This window comes from Culex quinquefasciatus, chromosome 1 (assembly GCF_015732765.1).
Source record: "Culex quinquefasciatus strain JHB chromosome 1, VPISU_Cqui_1.0_pri_paternal, whole genome shotgun sequence".
Lineage (NCBI taxonomy): Eukaryota > Metazoa > Arthropoda > Insecta > Diptera > Culicidae > Culex > Culex quinquefasciatus.
Genome location: NC_051861.1, coordinates 125,968,165 through 125,984,841, shown reverse-complemented (window position 1 = coordinate 125,984,841; position 16,677 = coordinate 125,968,165). Strand labels below are relative to the sequence as shown.

The window sequence follows — 16,677 nt, the reverse complement described above, 5'->3', positions numbered from 1 at the left end:
TTTTGTGTTTACAAAAGTGTTTTCGTGACCAACAATGCGTTTTTTCTTTTCTTTTCTTACTTTCTCTCTGTACAAATATAAAGAAATACAACAAACATTTCAATAGAATTAAGTGTGTGTGTGTTTTTTTTTCTCTCATTTCCAATTTCTCTAAGCCTACTAACAGAAGCGGCGCATGACTCCGCCCCCTTTTTCCCCCGAGCCCTCTCTCGTTGCATAGACCTTTCAGACCAGCCTACTTTGTTGACAGCGAGGGGAAAATAGGTGCTTGACGGCGATTCAATTCTCTTGCTTCCCAAAAAACAATCGGCGGCTACGAGTGTTGTGGTTGTTGTGGTTCGCGTCCTCGCTAGGCTAGCCACCGGCGACGGCGCACCGTCGACGACCCCTCGCGCATGGCAACAAATGATGACAATTTTGGCTCCTCCTCCTCCTCCCCCGGCGTTTGAACCGCTCAATCGTTCTTCTGCTGGCAGTAGAGCTCCTTGAGCGACTTGAGCTCCTCGATGAGCGCCTTGTTCTGGTTCTCCAGCACGGCCACTCGGTTCTCCAGGCACTTGATGTACTCCTTCTTCTTGCGCCGGCACTCCCGTGCCGCCTCCCGGTTCTTCTGCAGGCGCATCTCCCGCTTCCGGCTCTGGTCCTCGAGCTGCACGTTGCCGCCCATGACTGCGTTGGGGAAGAGATCTGGGCGTTGGTTTTTTTTTGTTTGGTGGCGCGGGTTTGCGGTCGTGTTCGTGTTGGTTTGTTTGTGTGTGTGTGTGTGTGTTACGTGCGATTGTTTTGTTTGGTTTCCAAGCAACAACAACACCAGAAGTAAATGTGTAAACAAAGCGTGCAGAAACGAAAGGGAGTGGGACGGAACGGGGGTTGGGAGGGGATGTTAGGATTGGGATTTGAAAGGGTGGATTTTGGAAAGAAAAAAGAAAAAAAGAGAAAACAAAACTAATCAATATCTACTTCGTTACCATAGAAACGCATAAGAGAGGGTGTGGTTGTGTACAACTGGATCGAAAGCCTACTTCTAGTTATTAGAGAAAAATAAAGGTAATCAAGAGTGTAGTCTACTGAGATTTCAAACAGTTCAAGCAATATTTTAGTATTATGTATAAAGATCAATTTGACGTCAAGAAAAAAAAACAAAGAAGGGAGTTTAGTTTGGAAACTTTCCGATTAGGAAAATCAAGTGCTTTTTTCTCGCTCAGATTTAAATATTTTTGTCTTCAAAAGAAATACTCAAGTGGTTAGATTGATATTCGTTTAATCGACACAAAATGATAGTTTTTTGAAAAATGTCTCATTTGACTGTAAACTGGGCTTTTTATCATTCCTAAATTTGAATCAACATATTTAATGTTTTTTTATGGTTGGTTGGATTTTGAAAAATAAAAAAAATTAGCCCTTTTGATACGTTACGTTAAAGAAATTTAAATAAAGATCGACCCCTGCAATATTGTCCAAAAGCAAAGAAAATTTGCTACAATTTTCATTTTAAGACTCAGTTGGTCCGAAAACTTGTTTGCTGAGATAAAGCATCTGAATGTTTTAGTACAGTCCAGACTCGATTATCCGAAGTTTCGATTATCCGAAGGTTTGTATGGGACGTCGGATAATCGAAACACGAAAAAAAAAAATGTTTTCGTATTTTTTGATTTTCTTATTTGTAACATCAAAATCGAGTTCTGCGACCCTTTTTTAGTCAAATTTGAATAGTTGTTCAAATATTAAATTATAAAATGCATTTTTTCAATACAGTCCAGACTCGATTATCCGAAGGCCTTAGCAAAATTTCACTTCGGATAATCGAAACTTCGGATAATCGAATCACGACAAAGTTTTTTTTGCTGTATTATTTTTTATTTTTGACCCTTAAACTGCTCTAAAGTGATTTAGAATTTTAAAATCCAAGATGGCGGCCAAAATGGCGATGATGAAATATTGAAAAAATGCACAAGAAAATAAAAAAATACGATTTTTTTTTGTTCGTGATTCGATAATCCAAAGTCCCATACAAACCTTCGGATAATCGAATCTGGACTGTAGTTGATCGCCGCCATCTAGGATTTACAAATACTATATCACTTTTAGGGGTCAAACTTCAGCTCGACAATGAAATATAAGACAATGATTTTTTTTTTGTGATTCGATTATTCGAAGTGAAATTTTGCCAAGGCCTTCGGATAATCCTGTCTGGACTGTATTGTGAAAAACAAGTTTTTCTGATTGTTGCCTAATTTGTCCTCATTTTTAAACTGACGATATGTCGCAAATTTGGTTTGATTTTGAATGTAAAAAAATTAAGCTTGTGTAACTTTTTCTGTAATTCTGTAATTTCGGAATACATTCGTCCGGCTTCAGCTGAAGATTCATGCTGTCCCATGTTACATGTTCGAGTGTAGACCTACGGAAAACCTTGCCGCGAGGAGAGGTGAGTGAGAAGTACACGAACCACCTACGACATAATTCCTCGGGTGGCCCAGGTCAACTCGAAGTTACCCCAGGCACCCCCAGTGCAGGACACATTGGGGGTAGAAAGCGGATAGATATTTCAGTGAATACAATAATTATGACAATATAGTTTCATATAATCCTTATTCCTTGATCTTACCTTTTGACACTATCAAACCTAGCAATATTACTATTGCATCTTACCATTCCCTTTTGATAGTGTCAACTCCAAACCTTCATCCATTGTGCAATTAAAACATAATTTCCGCTATATTCTTCATGCGGAATCGTCGTCTACTTTCTTCGCCTTATTATCACTGAACCACGGCGCGATATTGTTCTCACATTTTTTTAGCTTCAACGACCGATTGTTATTCACGCACTTATAAAAATACTTGTTCTGTTTCGCGGCTTTGTCAAAAATACACGTGTGTTGGCTGACACAATGACTTTTTTGGTCATCGTATGCTCGCAAGGTACATGAAAGAGAAAAAGAGAAAAAAAAATGGGATAAGTACAATGTAAAATAAAATCGAACATTGAATAACAGACTACCACAGAAAAAAAGAATAAAGAAACCTTATTTTGCAAGTTTATAAGAAAACAACTGAAGTTGTGAAATATGGGACAGGACAAACAAACTAGAATAGTTATTATATATAATAAAACATATTGAACGTACCTTTAATCATATTAATAACAGTTATGCCCAAATTTCTTACCAATTTTTTCAGAAGTTACATTTTTACAACAATGTATTGCGATTCCAAGATTGAAGAATAGAGTACTTAAAGTTTGTGAAGTAAGGGACAAGTTATAGCAATAGCAAAAAATAGATAGATAGATTTTACTAAATTTTATCTTAAAATAATAGGAAAAATCTAGCTTGTTTTGAAAATAGCCAATGCACCAATTGCAAACATACAGCATTTCACGTTCACACCATATGGAGTAAGTGTGATAAACTATATGTCCACATTCGGCGCATCACCTTTTTCAAAATACAGGAAATGATAGAAGGAAGACCCCATTTTGTATAGTGGAAGATTTCTGCTACACCTTGGATTCGGACCAGACATTTTGTCTTTCTCCACTCCCCTCCGACACTCCTCAGTTAAGCTTGTGTAACTTTTTAAATAAGAAAATTTAACGCGAGAGCAATTCCAGCTCAAATCAGGCATTTTTCTGGTACTTTTGTACCCGACCCTCTCCGATTTCAATTGTCTGGAAAATCGATTCCCACTAAAGGTTTTCAAAAATTTTGACGTTTAGACCACTTTTCAAAAAAACAGTTGTAGTAAATAATTTTTGTATTTTTCAGGAGAGACATATCATCCTGCATTTTTCGTCAGTCTTTTGGTAACATTTTAGGCTATTTCCTCAAAAATTTTGAACGTAAAAAAATCGTGACATCACCTTTAAATTTAAGTTTTAGACTTAAAAATCAAAAAATCTCATAGATGAGACGTGTATTTTTGTTTCAGTGTATTTTTTTCAGAAAGCCCGTCCAACTTCCTACAAGTTTGTCTTTGACCACTTTCCGATACGACGCAACGGCTTCGAGATACAGTAATTTTTAAATTACAAAATACAAAAATATTTAAATACCTTACGCCCTTCTCAAATGTTATTTTCATACACACAAAAATGGCTTATATAGGCCTAGGATAACATATCTACAAAGTTTCATTGAAATCGGAGAGGGTCGGGTACAAAAGTACTCGAAAAATTCCTGATTTGAGCTGGAATTGCTCGCAAGTTTATTTTTTTGACATTTAGAATCAAATCAAATTTCTGAGATATCGTTTTCACTACACTAAAACATTAAGAGGCTTCATCTCAGCACGCAGTTATCGCTTTTTTAATTTTTTCAAAACAAATAAATAAAAAAAGACAAAAACATTAAATTACAAGCTATACTTTCAACATCTGAATGAATAAAAAAAACAAGTACTAACATTTTTTTTTATGAAAACAAAACTTTTTGCTGTACTGTAAATTGGAGTTTCACAAAAATTCTAAATATTTTCAAACAAGCCCCTTGCTGAATAGGTTTTTGATTACAGGAAAAGGCTGTTAAAAGTTTGTACAAATTTAATTTCCATTATTTCTATTTATTTTTTTAAAGATTTTTTTTAGATGTTTTAGAGTTTTAAACCTTTTAAATATATTTGCTAAGTTTTTGATTCTCATTTTAAACACCGAAATGTTTTGACAAGCTGTAATTGGATTTCTTCGGTAAATGATTAATCAAAAAAGATTTTATGAATTCCAAATCAGCTATTTCTCATTATTTTATCAGGAATTATTGTTAATTGATTTTTCTAAACTATTTTTTAGTTCGTAATTTCATTTAACTTTTCATTATTTGGAGCAAATTGCATTAATCATAGTTTAAATACTGGATAATTTTTTAAACTACAAAATTGTAGACTTAGATTTATTGATGCTACTTTTTTTACCCTGAGCTCACGAATATCAAAACAAACGTTTGGTAGTGTGTGTGAGCTCCGTGTAAAGAGGGTGCCAAACTAAAAGGTGACCCCCCATCGGGGCTTCAGCGTATTTGGCAAAGTTCTTTTTTTATATTTACTGAATTTATATTTGAATTCGCTTTATTTAGTAATGAGAGGAATCTGTATTGCTCAACATAAGTTTATTTAAATTGGATCAATGTTAAAAATGCAGCTTTTTCTCCTATGATAATTTCTAAATTTGCTCATTGATGTTTATTGTTTCTTAAAATGTTGTTAAATTTCATTGTTCAACAAAAACTTTTCAAAATATTTGTACCTTACTTGATATTTGATGTTTTGAAAGTTCCGAGAACGTCGGTATAGAGTCTGGAATTTAGATATGGGCCTTAAGTGGTCAGGCTGAATTGATTGAGGCAAAATTACATCAAAATAGGGGTAATATTACATTAACCAGTTTCTAATCATGAAAAAAACTGTGTACGTAACTTAAATTAAGTGTAAATCATGTTTATAGAACTTATAAAATTCGTCAAAATTCGTTTCACAGAATGGACATTTTACCAAATAGAGCAGTTACTTATAAAATTTATGAGAGTAATTTTTTGATTGATTGAAAAAAAAAATAGATTTATGATATGTTTTATATTCTTTTTTTATAATTTTATTAAAGATTAAATTTGTTTATGTTTGATAGGATTCATCCATCAAATAAAAAAATGGGCTTCCAAAGTTAAAAAAAATCCAAAAACAATTTTTTTTGGGCTGCATATAGCTTTGCATAAATTGTATTTACTGACCTTATTTCTCTTTGAAAAAATAATAAATTAAAAAAAATTCATAGCTGATCCTTAATAAAAATCTGGGTTAAACAGAACTTTAATGATAGAGTGCCAAAAAAATGTATAATTTTTTTTATCACTGCTTAATTTTTTAAATTAACTGCTCATGTTTAACTGAATGCAAAATCACAAAGGAATGTTTAAAAAAAAATGCGTAACCTTACAAAAAATATATTTTATGCCGAATAATATTTTTAAGAACTTTAAACCTTAACCGATTTGGCTCAAAATTGTCACAGTTGCTTATTTTTACCTGACGAATGGTGCCAGGGGTTATCCCAGATGACGTTTTTTATTTGTCACCCTAATGTTCCATCATCAAATAATAATAACAAAATTGTATGGTTTTTCAATTTCCTAAACGTCATCTTAAATTTTTACTTTTAAAATTAAAAATTTGATTAATACATTTATAATGTACTGTTAGAAAATAGACAAAATAAGGGATTTCTAATCAAAAATTTACTGTTTTTTGCTAAAAATATGTTGAGTACAATTTTTGTTTGCATGGTTAAAGAACTTGTTGAGCGGTTGGAAACACTGTTTTCTATATCAAAAAATATTTGTATTCACATTACATTTTTTTTTAACGTGGATTCTGAGATTTGCTTGCTGGGCCGATTTCATCGAAAATCGGCTTGATGTCGTGCAGTCATAGTTAACCCTCTACTGCCCAAATTTTTTTTTCGAAAATTTTTATTTTTCCCTTGTTTGTTATACGTTATACGAAAAACTTTACTTCTCTTGTTTTATGTTTTTCTTGTTTCATTTTTCGTATTTTAATTTGCATTAATCTTGTTTAGTTTTTGTTTGTTTTTGGTAGTATTTGGTCTATTCTACCACCTTCTATCATTACATTTTGCCTATCTAATTTTTTCATGTTTTTAAAGTCACTTTTTCATTTTTTTGCTTGTTTTTCACATTTTCTGCTATAAAATGACACCATTATTATTTAAATTTAAAAAAAAATGCATAGAGGCATAGTCTGGGACACTGCAAAAATTACGGCATACTTCTTTTTACTTAAAGTATAGGAAATGTTAGTAAAAAACACAGCCAAAGTTGACCCCTAAAAAAATTACATTTTTAAAAACATTGGCAAAGTCACATAAAACAAGTAAAACTTCCAACCCATAAACTTTCTAAAATTTTAAGAGTTCTTCTTTCCAATGCTTTTTAAAGATCAAAAATTGGTAAAAAAATTGATTTTTGGCGATTTTTTAAATCGAAGCCCGTCTAAAGGCGGGGTTGGGTTGTAGAGGGTTAACTGCGACTGAGAGTGACAGCTGTTTGTTTACAAGCTGCTTAAAAAAACTCATTTAGGGGTCAAAAAGCACATCTAGGTTTTTCAGAAAGCTTATGTTTGAATAGTTTGTATTTTTTTTAGCGAGAAAAAAGGCACTTGTAAAATTCTGAATTTTGCAAAGAGATAAAACAAAAAAAAAACACGAAACGTGTAACGTTACGGCGACGCGAGGGGGTGGGTGGGGAGAACGCTCTCTGAACCATACTTACGAGGTACGTAAATTTGACCATCCTGGGCCTGGGTATATTGCACTACGCCACCGCCGCTCGCTGCTATCGCATGCAGTCCTGGGCCATCGCCTTGGGCGTTCGCTGTTGTTGTGGAGTTTTGTGGGGGGCGGGGGAAAAACGGAAAAGGAAACGGAACGCAGCCGATGTTACGGTAACGGAATAAGAGGAATTTGCGGTCAGACCATTTTGCGAGACAAAATTGTGGGGTTTGGGGATTTGTTTTGTTTTTTTTTGGGAAGGAAATTTTAATTTCAGGTGATTTTGGAACGATTTTTAGGTTTGCATAGCGATACATGATGGCGATGGGTGGTCGTTTGTTTAATTTGTTATTTTTTTTTGTTACAAAATTTTTAACGAGAAGAAATGGTGCGTGAGCATGATGAAGTGATGATTTTGTTTTACGATTTGTTGGTTCATTGTGAATGGTCAAATTTTCGATATTTTTTTTTATAAAATAATAGCGAAGTATGCGTTTTAACGAGAGAAAATATAAAATTCAAACTAAAAATATTCAAAGAATTATTTTAGAGAAGCTGTTGTTAATTAAAGAAAATCATGCAATAAATAGATCAAACTGCTACGTGCTTTAAAAATCATTTCTACCGCTACATTGTCAATTGGTCAATTCTCGTACTTGCAAACGTGACAGTTTCTCAAGCCAAAAATGAATCGCTCTCTCACTTGAGCGAAAACACAATGAGAGAGCGACACAAAAAAAGAGAGAGAGCGCGCGCGTCAAATGAGCGAAACGCGATTCTGACGGAGAGAGCGAACATTTCGCATTCTCTGCAGAAACTTTGTATGTCTGCAAGAACGAGATTTGACCATTTGCAAAGTTTATTTAGTAAAGAGCTACGTTTTAGCTATGAGCAATACTGGCTAGTTAAAAATGCGTGTGTTTGTTTGTTTTTTTATGTTATAAAAATGGTAGTAATAATAAAAAATCGGGACCCCGGCAGATTCTTTGAGAACGGTACAGGTTTTGAACGGAATGCAACAGAAGAAAAGGAACGAAAACAAAACAGAAAAAATAAACAAAAAAAAGTTAGCAAGAGACGAGAAAAAAATCCTCTCTACAACCGTTACCGAGTTACGATTTCTACTCTACGCAGTTTTGAACAAACTCTAATTTTGAGAGAGGAAAAGCTCGAAAAGTCATGCAGAAATCAAAACAAAAAATAATAAAAACGAAAAAAAAAATGACAGGACTGATGAACAAATGGAAATGACTTGATGCGATTTTAAGGGAAAGGGGGGAAACTTTTGGAAAGGGAGAAAACTTAAAAGGGAGAAAAGAACGAAAAACAAAAAAAACCGAACAACCAAAGAAACATACCAATTTCTGCTCCGCCGAGGTCGCTCAGAATCTTACGATAGGATGGTCGCCGGGTTAGTAAATCTCTTCGTTTCTTGGGCGAGGACTCGTCGTCCGACATCGTGTCGTCGCTGTTGGTGTCGGTCATGATGCCACTGCCACCGCTGCCGATGTGGGGCTCGGGTTTGATCTGTGTGTGTGGGGGGGCGCAGCAGATCAAGCGGTTTGTTTTTTTCCTCTTTTAAATGAGTATTTTTCCCGATCAAACAGACGTGAAGTTTGGTCTTTCGAAATTAAGTTGAAAATTAGAATTGTTTGAACCCATTTTTCCATATTCCAAAATGAGTGTGTAGATCAAAGTGATAGAAATTTCCATACAAAAATGGTATGTAAAAATTCCAAAAATCTGTTTTTTTTTGAAAAAAAAATTTGGTTGATTTGGTGATACGAAAAAAAATGCTACAGATAAAAATGCTGGCAGATTTTTTTAATCACTTTTTGCCACCAGGAATTTAAAAAAAAAACACTATTTAAAAAAAAAACATTTTTTGATAATGCCATCATTATCAATCTTTGACCAAGTTATATTTTTTGTTAAAAAATATTGTGATTTAAAAAAAAAGGTAGTTGAAATTACGAGCCATGGTTTAAGCATTTTAATGAAAAAAGTGTTTTAAAATGCATTATTCACCTGTCCCAAAATATCTAAGTATTTTTTGCGGTTTTTTTTTGCGGTGCTGTACTTTGGAATTTCATAAAAATTCAAAACATTTTTAAACAAGCCCAAACATGCTAAATATGATTATCAATGCAGCAAAATGCATTTTAAATTGTTTTCAGCTGATTAGACTTCTATTTTCATGGAAATTTTGGAGTTTTTAGGAAATTTTTTTTGCCCCTTGTTTTTCAGACCATCAACTTTGAAAAATATTTGCATCGGCCTTATTAAAAATAGTCTTATGTTTGCCCAATTTAGAAAAAAATATTTTTGAGGAGCTGCACAATCTGCTTTTTTTTAATTTTGTTTATACGGCCTTTGTTTTCTGAAATATGGCCATGAAAAGATAAAAAAACAGGAAAAAAATAGATTTTCTCAGTGTTGGCCAATTTGCCCTCGTTTTTTGGTCTAATCTCGGGAACTAATTGTCCAATTTTCAATGTTCCAGAAACGATTTTTTTTTTATATTTTTGATCTTTTCAATGAAAAATATTTCGAAATTTTAGAATCAAAAATAACTTTTTCAAGAAGGTAAGATTATAAAATTTTGAAATAGTTTTTATTGAAGGAGCAGAAAATTTCACAAAATAATATTTTTTTAGCGTTGAAAAATTCACAACACTGAGAAACCATCATTTTAAGTATTTTTTTTAAATCTTCGCATGACCTTAGCAACTAAATGCAGTATTAAAAAGATATAAAAAAGCAAAATGTAGAGAATTCAGCTTTTCTATTAAATATGAGCACTATTTAAAAAAATTTAAAAGCTGCGATTTTTTTCAAAAAAATTACATAAAAATGGCTACAACTTAAAAATGGTAAATTTCTGCAAAATTTCACTTTTTGATTGCAACTTTGATTTTATATTAAAATAAAGTAAAAAAATGTTTTCCCTTTTTTTAATTTTTTTTCATATCTTTTGAAAAAAAAAATCATGACTTAGTCAATGATTTTTTTCCCTTTTGTGAATTTTCGTAAAAGATGGCATTTTATGTACCCTTGCAAAAAGTTTATTTTTAAATTAATTTTGTAATGAGAAAAAGTGATTTAAAAACTTGCCTAGTTTTTTTCCGTGTATCATTCTGTCGGTGTATTCCTCATCCAAACCTAGAAGTTTGCCGAAGACACCAAATCAATCAAAAAATCCTTCAAAAGATACATTTTTGTATTGACTGATTTGGCAGCAGGATGGTTGGAAACGAAATGATGATTAAAAAAATGAAAAAGGCTCATTTCGTAGAATTTTGCTCAGGAGATTTTAATGTATTCACAAAAACCCATTTTTAAAATACTGAGCATTTCATTATTTGCAATCTTTAAAATTTTGTTTAAAATTTAGTGTTATGAAAATCCATTGAAAGTTTTGTTTCGTTTGATACCCATTATGCATAAAAAATACGTTCTTTTTAAACATTTGAGTATTTAACATCAAGCAGTTTAATATTAATCAAATATATTTGAAATTTAGCATCTTTTGATACACTAACTGCAAATAATAAAAAAAAAAATGAATTTTTAAAGAACGTTAATTTTTGAAATTTATAAACACTTAATTTGTGAAAATCCACTGATTTTTTTCAAAGTGATGCCCACTTGTTGATCATGAAAATTTGTCCGTTTCAAGAAAAATCTATATTTTGTAAATATTTGAGTATTCTACAAGAAAAAATATTAAGAAGAACTGTTAGAAAAATCACATTTTGGAAAATTTTAATATAAATACGGAAATTTAGAATATTTCGAGTATTAATTGCAAATAATAGTTTTGAAAAACGACAATTTTTGAAAATTTTAAACGCTAATTTTGTGAAAATTAATTGTTTTTTTTTTCAAAGTGATGTCAACTTTGCTGATCATGAAAATTTGACTTGTTTTAAAAATACGATATTTTGTAAATATTTGAGTATTCTACAAAAAAAAAAGAATTATTTAAAATTCCCATTTGCAAAATTTCGATATTCGGTTACCGTGCTGATTCTATTTTACAAATATTTTTAAACTGGTTAGACTTGATTCAAGTTTTATATTTTTGAAACATTAGGACAGGCCGGTTATTTCTATACCTTTAAAATATTTGAGTACTCTACAAAAAAAATATTGGAAAGAATTGTAAAAAAATCACATTTTGGAAAATTTAAATATAAATACGGAAATTTAGAATACTTCAAGAACTAATTGCAAATAATAAAATAATAGTTTTGAGAAAACGACAGTATCTGAATATTATAAACACAAATTTTATGAAAATCTATTGAAATTTTTAGAAGTGATGCCAACTATGCTGATCATGAAAATTTGTCTGTTTTAAAAAAATCTATAATTTGTAAATATTTGAGTATCTTAGAAAAAAATATTGGGAAGAATTATTGAAAAATCACATTTTGCTAAATTTTAACATAAATACAGATATTTGGAATATTTTGAGTACTAATTGCAAAAAATAAAAAAAAAGTTTTGAAAAAACGACAATTTCTGAAAATTATAAACACTATTTTTGTGAAAATCCATTGAAATTTTAAAAGTGATGCCAGCATTGCTGATCATGAAAATTCGTCTGTTTAAAAAAAAATATATGGTTTGTAAATATTTAAGTATTCTACAGAAAAAATATTGGGAAGAATAATTTAAAAATCCCATTTAGCAAAATATAAATATAAATACGGAACTTTGGAATTTTCCAGTACTAATTGAAAATAAAAAAATAGTTTCGAAAAAACGATAATTTTTGAAAATTATAAACACTAATTTTGTGAAAATCCACTGAATTTTGCAGAGCATAAAAATTTGCCTTTTTTAATTTATATTTTGTAAATATTTGAGTATCTTACAAAAACAATATCCCATTTTGTAAATAAATAAATACGGAACTTTGGAAGTTTTCGAGTACCGGGCTGATTTTATTTAACAAATATTTCTCAACTGGTTAGACTTGTTCCTAGGTTTATATTTTTGAAACATGAGGATAGGCCGTTTTTTTATTGTACTTTAAAAATAAAAATATAAATAAATAAAAAATAAAAATATTGTTTTAATGATATTATTAAGATAATGTTTTGCACACATAACGCATAATTTTTTTAATTATTTTAATTGAAATAATAAAAAAGTGTTAGAAATTATAATCTCAAATTCAGCTTCCACAAAAACCTGAAAAGCTCTAAAAGTCAGGTTTTAATTAAATAAATTTGTTTCCTTAAGTTAATTTTAATGTCTTATGAAAATGAAAGTTATTCCCGATAAAAGAATTGTTTATCAAAAACGACGACGAAAATATTATCGTTATCGTTAACGATCCGATGCTGATTCAATTAAGACCTAGCTTCACGTCTGTTTGCCCGATGCGTCTGTGGTCCTCTTATAACCCTCAAACCTTCTTTGTTTTGTCCATCCCCAAAGTGTCAAAAATATAAAAATAAAGACAACGCGTCGACTCACCTGGATGGCCTGCAAACTGCCCTGCGTGGTGTGAATGACTGAGCTGGGTTTGTTACACACTAATAATACGCCTCGGGGTAACGCGGGCATCTGGCCGGCCGCGGTCTGTATCACCGACTGCTGGTTTTGCTGTATGACGGATTGTGCCTAAAACGGTTGAAATGTGGTCAGAGACATCTAGTGGAGAATAACGGTATCAACTTGCATGGAGGGGAAGAAAACCTGCACGCAAGTTTGATGTCGCAGTATAGCGCCATCTATTGGTAAAAGCGTTACAAGAGTTCAAATCTCGCTAAAAGTTCATCGATCCAATTTTCAAAGTGGAAGTGTAACACTTAAATGAATGACATGGCACAAAACAAAACCCCAAAGTAGACGGAAGATCGCGCCAAAAATCTGGAAAAACCACCATTAAATCGAACAAGTCCGTAAAGTGGCGAAGAAAGAAAGGAAAAAAATAGAGAAAGAGAAAAGCGCCAATAAACTCTCCGATCACAAGTGATTGCTCATCGGAAACGTCTGGATTGAAAAGTGTGTATCTTTTTCATTTGCATGAACAGAGTCACACACACACTCACACCTACAATGATTTTCTAAACCTTCCGCGATTAGAATCAATTAGAGGCAAGCTGTTAAAACATGGATTGCTGTGATGGCAAAAATTGGGCAAAAATCGCTCTAATTACTTTTTTTACGATTCAAATCCACTCTATCGAGCTACAATCGAGAAAAGGTGAGCAAATTTGCTGGAAATTCCAAACTTATCATTTTGCGAAGAGCCAGATAACAACTTAGAAAATGTGGCCGAAAACAAACCGTCCGATAAATATGTGTAAATAAACACAGTAGTAGAAGCTGAAGTAAAAATATGCAAAACGTTTTCCGATCGCGATTCTTCCGAGTGTTTTTTTGCTTTTCAGCTTCTCACTCTTCTCTTGCGCACTCAGCTGAACAGTCTCGAGTGACTGACGTCATTCGGTGATATTTATCATTTGGTGAAACTGGATAAACTTGATGCCAAATGACGAAAACGACGACGACGACGGCGGCGGTACCTTCCATATTTTTTTCTTCTACCACGAGATCGAATGACGAATGCTAGAGAGAGCTGCTAATTTGGTGCTAGGACGATGCTGTTGTATGGAAGAAAGACGGAAACTGGACGGTTTTTGAGGGTAATTTGGCAACTCAGATCAAGACTCTATCATATAAACCCAAAATGTGACAAAAAATCCATATTATGACAATTTGGCTAAATTCTGAGATTCAGTTTAACAAGTTTCGTTTTTCGTTAGGGTGGTTCCATTTAAATAGCATCTTTTTTAATTTAAAATGGCCGTAACTTTTGACACTCAAGTTCAAATCGACTTGTCAAAATATAAAAATGCTCGTTTTTTCAGAGCTCTAAAAGAGCCTCGAAATGCTACGTTAAAAAACTGATTTTTGAAGGTTTACCAGATGCTAAATTTGGTCGTTTAAGAGATAAAGTTGCTTGGATTGGCAGTCCCAACAACTTTCTAGAAGATAACAAAATTCCCAAAAATATTCATGAAAAGTTAGATTTTTGAAAACACTCTTATCGCAAACCATCCTAATTTTCAACCAAGCCAAAAGTTGCCCCTTTCTACCTTTTTTTTAGCAAATCTTTTTTAATACACCAAAACTCTAAAACACGGAAAATCCTTTTTCCTCTTAAGAGCGAGTCCACGAGCAAAGCATACCCATCTCGCATCGACCTCACCAATCTGCCTGAAATTTTCAGGGGTTGTTTGTACATATAAAACTAGCAACTAACATCTTGGGAGACCCCTTAGATCCCATTTTCTGGTGATAATTTTATCATATTCGTGTTCCTGAGACAATTTTACAATAGAAACATGCACAAAAATGTTTATTTTCATCCATTCTAACCCTTTAAAAAATAAAAGTTAAAAAAAAATTAAGAAGCTGCCTTTTTTCTGGTGTCATCTAGTATCCTTGATTTTTTTTAACTTTCTTTTTTAAAGGGTTAAAATGGATAAAAATAACAACTTTTATACATGTTTCTTATGTGAAATTGTCTCAGGAACACGAATATGATAAAATTATCACCAGAAAATGGGATCTAAGGGGTCCCCCGAGCAAAAATTTACAACCAAAAAAATTACTAAAAGTAAAAGTGTCTATTTAATATGTTAAACTGCCTTACCCAAAGCGTTCTCAGTTTCAGATGGTAGTCCCAGATGTCCCCTACAAGCTGCAGGTCGAAGCGAGTTGATATCTGGATGGAACACTTTTTTATTTGAGTTTGAAAATTATGCTATTTTTTTCACTAAAATGCCAATAACTCCTTTAGATTTAACCAATTGGGACGCTCTACCCTGCATTTTGCTGCATTTTTTAAGCCCTTTCAGATGCATTTTGAATTTTTAAATTAGTTTGAATTTTGCCAAAGTTATAGCCTTTTTAAGATTTTTGTCGTTTTTGAACCTTCAAACTTTGTGTCCCGATTTGCCCCACTTCCCGTTGACCTAGAGTGCTCATATTTTGGCAAGATGCTAGTTTTATATGTACAAACAACTCCTGAAAATTTCAGGCAGATTGGTGAGGTCCAAACGACGTCCCATACAAAGGGGTATGCCCTGTTCGTGGACTCGCTCTTAATCTTGCGATCTGAACCATTGTGCATTGCAACCAAACATTATATAATTTTTTTCAAAAGAAAAAAGCTGCCGCCACTGCCGCTTAAAAAGCAGACAAACGTCAAAAATTAAAAACAAAACAAAATAACCGAGGGGTCATAGGATGCAACAATGAAGTGTAATAAATAAAACTTTTTTTTTAGTTTTTGTGAAATTTCAAGTCATAATTTTAAAAATTGTCTCTGAACACAAATTATTTTTTTTATTTTCAGTTTTTAGCCGAAGCTCCGGATAATTAAATCACGATTATTTTTTGAATGAAATGAACTCATTCTCATTCTGTTAATTAGGATGTTAACTGCTTCCAATTCAATTTTCATCGAATTTGGGCAAGTCTGTAAAAAATGGCGGTGAAAAATATGGCTTTTTATAATATTTCAAATCTTAATTGTGGCTCGTTTTTTTCGAAAGATGATTTGGTTTGAGCATAAAAGTCTTTCAAAATGTCGCATTAAATTCAAGTTATAATAATTATTTTGCTATACAAGACTGTTAAATTTTGTTTTGATTTGGTTTGAAGAAGAAGAAGAAGAAATCTTTTGGGGCGTTATAAATCGAATACAAAAAAATACAAAAAATGAGCATGCGCTTGACCGTTAATTTACCATTAGGGTGGTTCAAAAAATTGCCCAACGATTTCTCACGAAAACAGCAGGGCCTGTTTGGGCCCAAAATTGAAATGGGGTTCCATGGTCAAAATGATTTAACCGTATATTTTTGTGTTTTCCATTAGGGTGGTTAAAAAAAATTTCGTTGATTTTCGCAAAAAATAAATTTGTAAAAATACATAACTCCACGTCATCTCAACAGATTTTTGCCCTATTCGTCGGAAATGAAAGATGATTAGTTAGACTTTTAAGGAAAAAAACTTTGAAGTTTCAAAAATCTAGACTAAATTTGGAAAAGATCGTAAGAATACTAAAAATGCTGTTTTCAAGCTCCCGGCTCCTAAGTTTGGACATATTTTTTCGGATTCCTCAGAACTTTTCCAAATCTAAAAATGGTAGAGCTATAAAAAATATAAATATTAAAATAACGAGCCATAGTTTCAACATTTACATGGAAAAAGTGTTTTAACATGCATTTTACACTAGTTCAGTTGTTTTGCAATCATTAGTTTTCAAAAAATGTAAGATTTGACGAATACAAAAATTTAAGCGAAAAAAAAACTTTTTGCGATAATACTCAAAATTTTCACAAAACTATGTATTTTCGAAAAAAAAAATAC

At 32.3% G+C, this 16,677-nt stretch overlaps 1 protein-coding gene across 4 annotated transcripts in view; it reads right to left on the bottom strand.

Moving 5' to 3' along the window:
- LOC6035143 overlaps positions 1–16,677 on the bottom strand; it is a 45,494-nt gene that overhangs the window by 15,385 nt on the left and 13,432 nt on the right. For all 4 annotated transcript variants that reach the window (XM_038251664.1, XM_038251673.1, XM_038251682.1 and 1 more), the window contains 2 exons: positions 12,769–12,915; positions 8,637–8,805 (listed from right to left, as the gene is read on the bottom strand). In XM_038251664.1, coding sequence (XP_038107592.1) covers positions 8,637–8,805; positions 12,769–12,915 — 316 coding nt within the window. The remainder of the gene's footprint in view (positions 1–8,636; positions 8,806–12,768; positions 12,916–16,677) is intronic.